A 12,917-nucleotide genomic window follows, 5' to 3' on the forward strand; every position below is an offset into this window, starting at 1 on the left:
TGTGGTAGCAAAATCTTGTCAAATCTGTTAAGCAGCTTTTGGCAACATGTTTAGTTTTATTTCTGTGCTTTAATCAATGAAAAGACTAGAATAATTATTCTATTCAAATCTAAATATAAATGCTTTTAAATGTTATTACAAAATTTAGTATCAACAATAGGTCTGAAAGAATTCATTTAATTGTAACCAAATTACAACACAACATTAAGTTTCTAAAAAATGCTTCTCCAAATGGTCAGGTATATTTTACATCAAGAATGTCTCTCATGAGTTAGATGGTGGAATAACAATAACTTATCTGAGAATCATAAGCACTCATGAAAAAATGAATATTTGATTAGGTATAAAGATAGTATAGGAATTCAATCGATGTTTTCCTTTCTAGAAAATATAAGTGATGTAGTGTTTCTTAAATTTCCCCGGAAAAAAAAGCACAAGACATCTATTGATACATCCAAAGGTCATGAGTTTTCATATGAAATTAAAATTTTTGAAAGAGGCCCAGTGATAAAGGTTGATGAACTCTTTTACAGTTTTTTTTTTTCAGGTTTTGATCTTGCTAACATTCATCATGTCACGAGCAAGGCATGCGAGTAATACTACTTTAGATTAAACCAAGGCTATTTTCCTTACTGGAATTTAGGGGGAAATAATGACAAAGTAGGCAAACAATTAACAATATTGATTCCATTTGTATCAAATAGGTAGAAACTCAAGCTTTTCATCATCATAAAATATAAAAACCCAATAAAGTACCACAATCATAAGAATTTAATCAAAATTTATAAAAATTCTGAATTAATTATGAAAATATCTTTTTATTAAAACACAGATGGGAATTAGCAAAATATTAATGTAAATGAGCAGGCTTCTGAAAATTGCTAACTTAATTGTTTTTAAAATTTACTTATAATTTATATTTCCAAATTAAAAAGTTTTTTTTCTTTTCCTTTACTTTTTTTACATAATGGGAGAAAAGGACTAAACCTATAAATCATAATAATAATTATTCCTTCGTTAAATTCCAAGATATTGAAAAAATAAATTCTAGAATGGATTAAGACAAAAGTTTGTTTATTACATCTCATTTTATTGTACCATTATGAAACTTGCAAAAAATTTAGTACTGAAGTGCTAAATAATTAAGTATTTACTAATATATATTATATTACTACTTTTAATATAAACATCATTTCTCCCTATCTTCAAAATTAATAATATATTACCTAATAGATGGACGTGGCAACAGCTCAGGTTTCTTTTCAGATGCAGCTTCTGGAACTTTTATGGGACTGGGAGAATGGGATGACTCACGAGAAAGTTTTACCTATAATTTCAATAAATTACCATAACACTTTGTTTATCCACATTAAATATAACTGCCACTTAATTTCAATCTTATGTTTAAAGCCGATACAATTCAGGTGTCCAATTCCTTTCGATCTATTTATTATTTTGACACTCAATTTTAAGGTTACATTATGAGGGATACATATATATTTTAATAAATTATTTTAATTATAAAGAAAAAAAAAGATAATTCATATTATCTTTTGCTTCATAGAATTTACTAATTTACGACACCAAAACTTCATTAAATTATAAGCATTCATTATAATAATTAATTTTTTATGATCAAATAATCTAATAGCTGTTCACAAGAGAATTCTGATAAAGGATGAATCTTAAGTTAAAGAAAACAGTAACAAAATGCTTAGAGATATTTTTTGAAGCAAAAAATTTAGAAATTTTACACATGCTTCATACATTTCAGGGGCAATATCAAGAATATATACAATATACAATTATATTCAACTATATACAATTGTATAAATTCTTTCAGAATCTGCATAAATTGCAAAAACAAAATTGATCAATAAGGGAAAAGTTATGAAAAAACAGCTATGTGTGCATATGTAAATCTACATTAGTATTTGAAAATTTCTAATAAATTTATTACAAATACCCATACATTATTTACATACCATTATGGTCGCTACATGCTTCAAAACTGTTTTATATGAATAACTTATTTAATGATAAGAAAAAAAAGACAGAGCTTAATGTCCTGAAAAAAATTAAACATTTTTTTTTTTTTTTAAATAGAATGCTTACTTTGACCACAAGTATTTCAAAAATCACAGTAGTATTTAAAGGAACAGATGGAGTAGCACCCTCAGTAATTAGGCTGGGTGGAATGATTAACAAGCGTTTAGTGCCTTTTTGAGCACCAATCAAGCCATCAGATAAACCCTGTTAAAATAATTCAACACATACCTTATCAAAAAATCTGAAGGGGAAGAAAAATCATTAGAATTGTTTAAAAGTTGTCAGCATAAAAATTTAAATTCATTTCTATAAATTGTAATATTGAAAAAAATTTATGATGTAAACATGACCTTGGAAAATATATAAAACAAAACTTGAAAAAATGTACGTTTAACTGAATATATGAAGTCTGGACTTAAATTAAACTGACAGCATAATTTCAGAAAAATTTAATTGAAATGTCATTTAACTCAGTGGATAAAGAAATTGTTCACTTCCAATGTATTTAATTCTTCATGATTAAGCATAAACTTAAAATCTGGAAGGTTTTTTTCCGTTTCGTTTTTACATTCTAATTCTGAGATTTTTTTTTACATATTATTTTAAACACTAGTAACATGAACCTGTAATTATATATTTTTTTAATGCTATTAACTTAAGAAACAAGAAAACACATCAGATTTGTTTCCTTGCTTTTTTAATCTAAAATGCATGTTTGGAAAGTAAAACATTAAATGAATATAAAAACAAATCAGTCTTTTCTTGAAAAAATTATTTTTAAAAATTGCCACATTTAAATAAAGATTTTCCAAGGGAAAAGGTACAATTCAAGCAAAGAAAAAAATATGCTAAAATTAAAATTTTATTAATCTAATATAAAAACAAAATAAGCAATATCAAGGGATCAAAATAATTTCTATAAATTTTCTGGGAATAAAATTTAAATAAAAATTAATTGGAATATACCTTAATAACTTTTGTTTTCCCAAGTCGTAATCGGAAGGCTGATTCGGATTGCATATTGCTATCTAAGAACTAAAACAAAAATTTTATTGATTTTTTTTATGGTAAAATAATAAAAAGCAGATATAACTCATACATTAAAAATCTATTATTTAAATAAATATTAACAAATAAAATATATAATTTTATTTACCTGCCCAAATGAATAGTTTGATAAACTCCAACAAGAATATCTTATTTCAGCAGCATCGCCATTATCAACAGATGGACCTTCACCTAAGGCTAACTCCTGAATAATTAGTGAAGACTGGTTTTTACCTTCACTATTTGCTTTTGCTAATGCTACCTAAAATAATAATTAATTAATTTTAAATTAAATATATTATTTCAGTTAAAAAAATAAAAAACTGAATTTTTAAAAAAATGCATTAATTAAAATTATTCTAAAATATTTGGCGCAAATTTAGAGGCATCTATAAAGGACCAAAGTAAGTTGATTTTCCAATGAAATATGTGATCAGAAAAAGATGTTTTAATATGATGGCAAGTAAGAAAGTTAGCTTAAGTCAAAAGAAACAATGTCAATGAATCGTCTTTATATAATAATAATGATATGAAAATTAAGACATACAGAAAGATTTCTGGCATCTCTCATATAAATAACAATTAAGTCTAGTCACTGGATTTTCATCTGATTTAGTAGAATTTCATAGATCATAATTTTAATTACCATTTCAGAAGAAAAAAATCTTGCAATATTAATCTGTCTATCAAAGTGATAAGGAAGGTTCTTATGATTGCAGTTGCCTTTTCAAATGCACACATCATAGTTTTTCTTTCTTTCCTTCTTCTAGACAGAATTAAATGATATCTTATTCTCACAACATACCTACAAACATGGATTGGTCTAGTTTCATGTAGTTCCTAATGAGTACCCAGAAATTTTTCCTATTCCCATTTAAGTATTTAATCAAGTTACATTATCTTTCCAATATTTGCTCTGCTCTCTACAGTTCTGCATATAAAATGCACTAACTATATACTCATGTTGCAACACATATTGCTACTGAAAATAATCTATATAGGGAAGAAGATAGGGAATGGAGATTTAAGATAGTGCTATCATAGCAAAGTGCCACTTATGGCCCATATTCCATTATAAAAGCTACTTATTTTGGCTTTCTCTATTTGACTTAGTTCATGTCACATCTTAGAATTCTCTATGTATGATAAAAGTGATCACATAAAATACTTAGCATAATTCATATCACCTGCTTGGCAAAATCTGTGAGTGTTGTCTCAGATTCAAAGTTAATAGACCAGTTTTCATTTTTCTCATCAAAAATGCTAACATAGTTATTAGGCTGAATCTATAAAAAATAATAAACAAAAAAATTAAAGAGAAATGACATTCATTAAAACTACAAAACAGTAGAAACGATTCATTAGAATGGGAAGATAAAAACTGAGCAAAATAACTAATAATAATGAAAAAAATTTTAAGTTTTTAATTTTTAAAAAACAAAAACAACTCTCAGGTTTAACAAACAATACAAAAAATGTACTTTCAGATAATTATTAATGCTTTTACATATTAAGAATCATTTATATTAAAATAGAATTTAAATATTTATTGAGAAAACTATAACTTACATTAAACTTGAAACTGGGAACAATACTACATGCAGTAACTTGAATTTGTTTACCTTTGTACAGCAAGAATTTGTACTGAAAAATAACAAATACATTGCTATATTTATAACATTCACTAAAAAAACTATAACAGTATAAACAATATCAACCAATAACTTCTTTTTGCATATTAAGTAGGTCATTCAGAAGCAAATACAGTTAAGTCTATTTTTTTTTCCTTCAGATATTTGTAAATTTTAATGGAATACATAAATTTCATATATTTTTTTCTAATCCGGCATTATTATTAATAATAATAATAATAAATCAATTAATAGTTATTAATACATTAAATAACATTAATTTTCTCAACTTTTGTTTTCTGGACAATAACATTGGCTTCTGAGCAATTCAGATATTAATTCGCTATGTATAAAAGACAGATAATGAAGAGAAAGATGTTTTTGTTCATATTAACTTCTCTAGGATTGAATAAGAAATTCATATACAATAACAAAAAGTAAAATATTGAATAGTAAAGAATTAAAAAGATACATTTCAAAATATAAGAAATATGAAATCAAAAATATATTATTTTTGGGTGGAGAGAAAAAACTAATCTTAAAAACATTGATGATTTTGTAGACAGTTAGACAGTTTTGAAATACATTTTGAATTTTACTTCTTATCTTTTTCATACAAAAAAAAATTTCAAACATCAGAATTTAATCTTGCAGTTTATACTAACAAACCAGAATTTTGACACATAAAATCCAAACAAGATCAAAATTCAAACAAATTTTTTAAACCTAATTTATGATAATAATTAAGGTAGAGCAATGAAGTTAATTACATTTCATTTAACTTAATTAAATATTTCATATTATTTAATAGTAGTTTCTTGATATCTGAAAATCACATGTACTTACTTTATAATAGTTTTAATCTCAAAATATTACATATTCCTAAATAATAATTTTAATTCCTAAATGCTAAGATTCATACCATTAATTAAATTTTTACCGACTGTTATGAAATTACAGGCAGTTTCTTTTAAGAGGAAAAAAATATTCATTCTGTATAAATTCACATGCTCTATTTACAGTGGCATATTTTTAGCTATACTACAAAGTTATTCAATCATAGGTTGAATATCAATAAAATGTTTCTGATAGAGTAATCAAAATTATTAATTAGAAAGATCCCAATTTAATTAAAGATGGTATTTAATTAAGTTAAATGGAATGCTTGAATTTGTCAGGATTATTTTTGAATAAAAGTCTTACAATTATACATCAATTTGCATTTCACCCTTAATTATTGATTGAAAGGAAAATTATTTTTTTGTCAGAATTGCTTGAAACTCTAAATAAGTCTGAGAATAAGGAATAAGTTATAATCTGGCACAGAGCTATTTTAAAATTTTGACAGGAATTCAAGTCACTAAAAATCCAACAATATTTAACAAAAATATTTAAAACAACAATATTTAACAATATTGTTGATATTTTGACAACAATATTTTTAAAAAAAACTCCAATTTTAAAGCTATACAAAATGACTTGTCGTTTGTTCATATCTAGAATTGGAATTCTTGCAGTACCAGTGTAAGATGCAACTGTCTGTTGCAATATGTTTTCAATTTTCAAATTGAATTTTTTGTTTCTTTGGTAATTATCCTCTATCTCATTCTCAATACTGCTGCATATAAAATAAATTGAAAATTTTTATTCTGCATCTTTACTATAGCATTATTTTGTAATTTATACTAAACAAATTTTACAAATACAGTACTTGCAATTCTTGGCACAACTAATTCCTTCCAAATATACTCTAAAATAACAGCAAAGGGAAATATCCCCCCCCCCTTTACAAGACATTAAATCAGAGGAATTTCAAATTTATTTGGTTACTTTTATCTTTTTAAACTATTCTATAGTGTGTTTAAGAAATATAAAGTACATAAAACCAACCTAAAAATATAAATTTTCCATATAACCAATCTTACATTAAGAAAAGAAATAAAGAAAAAAAAATGAAACAAGTAAAATATGATGGAAATGTATACACTGGAATTTTCATGAAGTCCTAAAATTGCACAACCTAATTTGCCTTGATTTGCATAGTTTCCATCTTTCCTAAAAAATGAATACACAAATTGTATGATTAAAGAACATTTAATTGCATATAAGAAAAATTAGAAAATATTTTTTATTTAAAAAAAATTATCCAAACTTATACTTTATAATGGTATATTTAACATTTAAAAAATCTAACAGGGTCAATTTATGTTGAAACCTTATAAATTACTGTAGATAACTGAATTTTAATAATAAATCATAATGTAAAGTATTATCTCTCTCATTTACATATACACACAGTTAAATTTTTGATCATCATTAGTTTAACTATTTAAATATTTCTTGAATTTTCAAAAATAATTTGGATATAAAAGATATAGGCTGAGATTTCTTAATGTAATTTTATAAATTCTACATTAATCTATAGTGAAATTGTGAATTGTGAAAAATATAAATTTTAGTAGTAAGAAAAGTTTGCCATATATGAATCAATATTTAATTTATAATTCCTAGTAAATTTTTTTAAGATAAAAATTCATTATAGATTTTAAAAAACAAAATACACTCTCTGAATCATTTTGGATTAGAATATTCTGACAATATACTCTAATAAGTATTAAGTGAAAAGTTTATTTTATTGTAACAAGTTGGAGAAAAATTAGAATATACAGTCTTTGACCAATAAAAATTAAAATATACAACTTACTATAACAACTTACAATTTATAAGCATGAACAACAGCAGCAATTAATAATTTAAAAGTTTCTGGATTATTCTGAAGATTTTCTGTAAAAGGATAAAAAAAAAAAAAAAAAAAAAAAAGAGTAGCAATACAAATATAATATAATCATTGAAAATAGATATAACTTAGTTTTAAAAAACTGCAGATCAAATACATCAGCTTATAAAAATAATAATAATAAAATGGCAATCAGTATTATTTATGGAATGCTGAATTTTTAAAAACTGCATTATTTCCAACAAATTTTTTTTTAATGTTAAGTGGAAGAATAGATAAAATAAAGTAATAAATATAATATTTTAAAGGATAAATTATTTAATATATTAAATATATAAAATGGGCTATTTTTAAATACTCTCTCTGAACATAGTTCATTAATTTAAACAAAACTATTTCATAAGTTTTTTCAGAAATTTAAATACTAATTTGATACTCAAAAGTAATTAAATTATTACTTTGATTTAATTGCAGGTTTTGTTCCACATTCTATAAACACAAGAAGAGTAAATTTAACAATTCTGAAACAAATACTGATTAAATGAATGAATTTTTATCTTCAAATATTAATCAAGAAAACCATATCTATTAGGATTATCAACATGAAAATATCATGAAAATAATCAAATATTTTGTCAAAATGTTAGAGGATGTTCTAATAAAAATGAGTTTTACTAACTTTTGCCAGTTGACTGATGATCGTTTATAGGCTACTATAATGAAAATTTGAAATGTACACTTGTACACAATGACAACTAATATAAATTAATACCTATTGCTTAATCAAACATAATGAAAGAACATAACATAGCCTTAATCATAGAAAAGATTTAGTTTCATAGTATCTATAAGAAAAAATAAAGTACTTCTTCCTTAGTCAGCAGTGACTATTGAAAATATCCTTATTTATTGTGCTTACAGGATAGCAAGGCCAAATACTGAATAAAGAAAAGGTTTAAGAGGGAGAACATAGTTGTCAGAGAAAGAAATATCTTTCATAAATCCTTAGTCAGACAAAATAGAATTATCTTTCTTTGTTACAAATAAAGCTAACATTAAAGAAACAATTCATGAAAGTTTTTAATCCAGATAGCCTTTACTTTACACAGTTAGGGAAAAGGGGGGGGGTCATGGAAAAAGTAAAGAAAAAAATGAAAGTTGGAATTGTTAATGGCCCTTAAATCAGGTACTTCATAAATTATTCTCATTTTATGGATTCCATGAATGAGATAAAGCAAATATAATAAATCTGATTTTCCTTGGTTATCAAGAAATTTCTGGACAATTATACAACTGAAAATTATACTGAGCTACTCAGCAGCATGTTTAGTAAATTCCACAACTAAATATCTGAACTTCTCAAATATAACAAAACTTTCAAAACAAATTTTTAAAACACTACACAACTTATATTAACCCTTTAAAGGGCCATTTTTTCCTAGTCATATTATAATAAAATACTTTTAGGCTTGAAATTAGAAAAGAAAGAAAGAAAAGGGATTCATTTAGCTTATTAGATAAATTTAATTTGATTAATTAATAATTAAGTAACAAATCAAGACAAATCATTTTGTCTGAGATAAAGAACTGAAGCATCTAAGTTTCTGTCTTTCTAAAAAAATTTGTCAGAACTTATGCCAACCTACATAATTTTATACAAAGATTGATAAATTTGGTGGGAAGCATACTTCCCACGGCTCTAGAAAGTGTTAATATATAAAAATAAAGAAAAATGCTCATATAATAAAAGATTTCTAACCAGAATAAAGTTCTACTTCTGCAAATGAAGGAAAAACTTAGAATAAAAATTCTAAAAAAGCATATAATACTGAAAAAAAGAAATGTGTTAATATGTATAAAAAATCAAAAAAACAAGTATTTACAAAAAACAACCCTTCATAGAAGAATAAAAAATATAGACATAATTGAGCTTTTTTTCTCCCCCCCCCCCATTACGTGAAGTATACAAGCACATTTTTTTTTTTTAATTATTTGCAATTGTAGTAAAAATAAAAATATAACCATCTCATAAAAAAAATTTGCCTTCGAATTATTTAAAAACAAACTGTCCTAATCAATTATAATAATGCTTTCAAGAAATTATTTTATAAAATATTAGCAATTTTAAAACTTGGAAAATGATTTTCATTTTCTTTGCTGTTTATAAAATTCAGTATTAAACTTGGTGAATATTATTTCATTTTCTAATATTGAAATTAAACTTTCAAATGTGTTATTAAAATCTGCAACCTCAAAAAAAAAATATTCTAAAATAATAATACATTTCACATCCACCAAATAACAGAACTAGTTTAAAATCGACAAAAGTAAAAGAGAATAACCTTTTTGTTAAGAACAAATGGTGGATACAAGAGCAAAGAATTTTAGATGAATGTGAGTGTCCCCCCCCCCTCAGTGTCTTAAGATTAAATATTTATAACATTTCAATGACAGTATTCTTTATATAATTTAAATGAAAATTATTGAAATGTAATTCATACTGATGTTTTTTTAATGTTACGGCAGTTAAATTACATATTGATAAATAAAATTATTTACTAATAGAAGCTACATAAAAGAAATACTTTTTATGCATCTAGATACTTTGATTGATTGTGTTGCTAAAGTTATTAAAGAAAATTGAGCTAAACTTATCACAAATGAAAAATGAAATTTTAAACAAGTACTGTTTCAATCAATATTAAAATATTACACTGTAGCACATTCATTAACAAAACTATTCATTTAACACTTCCAACGCTACCAACGAGATATCTCATCTTTCAGATACTTTCAATAAAAGGTTTCTGTGTGTTAAAATTTGTCTCTTATGCCAGTTTAGATAGGTTGAACTTTCTAATACATATCTGAAGAATGCCTTTACTTTTCTTTTCTTTTTTTTTTTTTTTTTTGTATTAAAAATGTCATCAGCTGGAGGAGTTGATATTTGTCTTTTCATGGAGTTTTGATCTTGTTGGTAGCATTGAAAGTGTTAATGAAAAGTGAAAGTATTCAAACAGAGGAGGAAAGGTTATTAATGATTTCTTTAAACATAATGTTAATATTCAAGCAACCTTGAGGAGGAAGGGAACTAAATGAAAAGACAAAAAAAAATGCTTTTGATGGCTTAAATAGAAATTAATATTAATAAACATCAAAATTCTATTTTAGGAAATAGTAAAGTTTCTCATGAAAAATTTAGAAAAAGCACTGCTTATTTAATGAATCTACCTGCTAAAAATGAGAAACTCTGTGAACTTTATTGAATTTTGGAGATGTTATAGTTTAAAAATTTTTCCAACTGGTCATGTTAATGAATTAATTTCTCATATAACTTGCAATTCAAAAAACAAAGAATGTATGCACAGATTAGGAACAAATTGTTAAAGAAAATATTTTTTTTGAAGTGCTATTTGACCATATATATTGAAATAGTAGAAATTTTCCTAGTAGACAGTAGTGGAAATAAAGAGGGAAAATTAAATATAGCAGGTTACAGTTACTAGCTAATTTATATACATAAAAGGGTTATTTTTTAAAAAAATGATGGATAAAACTGAGGTTACCATTTTTTCTTGGTTGTTTAGGTGCAGTAAAGGTGAGTGCTTGGTTTACATCTCCACTTGTATTATCTCCCACAAATAAACTTGATAAACGAGATCTAGGAAAAAAAATTTTTTAATGATTACCATTATTTCATGTTTGTGCATGATTTCTTATATTAAATCCAACGATAAATATATAATTTTATATGAAGCATACATGTATATATAATTTTTATATAAAAAGTGCTATCAGCAAATATTCCCAACTCATTTCTATCTCTACTCTTTATATTTAATTGTTAAAACAACATTTTAAATGATTAAAAAAACTATTAAATACACTAAAAAAATTGGTTTTATTTAGTGGGCAGATATTATTTGTACTCACAAGCAACTTTATCATACAAATCAAATAACACTGCAAAGTATTAGAATATGTATTCAAATTATTGTACTCGTTATCATTATGATAAGGATAATTTCATTTTTAAGAAGTACTGAAATGCTAGGAGGCTGGATTATATTTACTAAAGAAATAATCGATGGGATGATTCAATTTAAAATGAAGAGAAAAATGAAAAGTTAATATCTTTTATTTCACACCAGATTAAATCCATGCAAGAAAATATTTTTAAAAAGATTAAGCAACCAGACTTCAGAATTTTACAGAGAGGAATTTTTACAGAAATATATAAATTAAATTTACAAAATATCTTATTATCTTCATTCTTTAGCTACCATCACACTTGCAGTGATATAATAAAACTATCTACAAATGTTTAAGAAGCAAACTTACTAATTCTGTAAAGGAAAAGAATTCCTAAAAGTTTTGTGGAATTGTTTTACTTGTTTGGATTATTGGAGCAAGAACTATAATTGGCTATACTGCACCAAGCATACAGTAAAATCAGAATAACTTTTGAAATAACATGATTTTAAAAACAAATGTAAATAATTAAAACCACATAAAATATGTTGATACAAATAATAAAGAACAATTTTAAAGTAAAACAATGATTAAAGCAAATGCAAAATAATCGTGTGAAGTGGACGCATTTAACATAAAGAGAAACACAAACAGCCAAAAAAAAAAAGGTACTAAATGCAATTGATAAAACCAATAGCTTTTAAAAATTTTAAAATATTTGGGTGGTATTTTTCCCCTACCAGGTCTTTCAAGTTAAGAGAAGACAAATAGAAAAAATTGCCGCAATGAACATTAAAATCAGGACATTCAATTAAAATATGTTTAATACTTAAAGCAATATGATAAGTGGGACAAATGGGCACCCTTTCACCAAAGATGACATGACGGTGAGTATGATGGATACGTCCGATACAAAAGCAAATCAGTTTGACATCAACCTCTTGTATAGGATGAGCTGGCCACAAACTAACTGTTGATTTGACTGAATGCAATTTGTTGTGGATCTGCAGATCCCATGATTTCAGCCAAGTAGTAAAAAGCAATTAAGTAAAGGACTTTTTAGAGTCAGAATAGGTAAGTGAATGTTTAGAAAGGATGTTGCAGATTTAACAGCTAAATCTGAACTTTTGCTGCTGAAAATACTTACATGCCCTGGAACCTAGCAAAAAAATTACTTTGAAATTACTATTTTGTAGGAATTTCAATGTGAACAAAATCTGGATGGCAACTGGGCACTGCATCCGATTCTGATAATGAAAAAGTATCTCCAAAACATTAATATTGTCAGTATAGATTATAAAATTATGCTGAGCAAGAGGTGAGATTTCCTGAAGAGCACAGAAAATTGTCATTAACTTAACAGTTAATACAGAGCAACAGTTATGAAGACGATAGCTTGGTGTATCAGATGGAGTTATAATGGCACAACTAACATATCCATCTGATTTCGAGCCATCTGTAAAAACTGGTGTAAAAGAATA

The 12,917-nt window shown here is 25.2% G+C and overlaps 1 protein-coding gene across 6 annotated transcripts in view; it reads right to left on the reverse strand.

Annotated features, from left to right (window-relative positions):
• The window catches only part of LOC129989648 (FK506-binding protein 15-like), a 56,683-nt gene that overhangs the window by 33,071 nt on the left and 10,695 nt on the right, over positions 1-12,917 (reverse strand). For all 6 annotated transcript variants that reach the window (XM_056098108.1, XM_056098126.1, XM_056098116.1 and 3 more), the window contains exons 3-11: positions 11,031-11,125; positions 7,445-7,511; positions 6,713-6,782; positions 4,666-4,740; positions 4,284-4,382; positions 3,206-3,358; positions 3,016-3,084; positions 2,116-2,253; positions 1,227-1,327 (exon numbers count right to left, since the gene is read on the reverse strand). In XM_056098108.1, the coding sequence (XP_055954083.1) occupies positions 1,227-1,327; positions 2,116-2,253; positions 3,016-3,084; positions 3,206-3,358; positions 4,284-4,382; positions 4,666-4,740; positions 6,713-6,782; positions 7,445-7,511; positions 11,031-11,125 (867 nt within the window). The remainder of the gene's footprint in view (positions 1-1,226; positions 1,328-2,115; positions 2,254-3,015; positions 3,085-3,205; positions 3,359-4,283; positions 4,383-4,665; positions 4,741-6,712; positions 6,783-7,444; positions 7,512-11,030; positions 11,126-12,917) is intronic.

The sequence above is a fragment of the Argiope bruennichi genome, chromosome 1 (assembly GCF_947563725.1).
Source record: "Argiope bruennichi chromosome 1, qqArgBrue1.1, whole genome shotgun sequence".
Classification (NCBI taxonomy): Eukaryota; Metazoa; Arthropoda; class Arachnida; order Araneae; family Araneidae; genus Argiope; species Argiope bruennichi.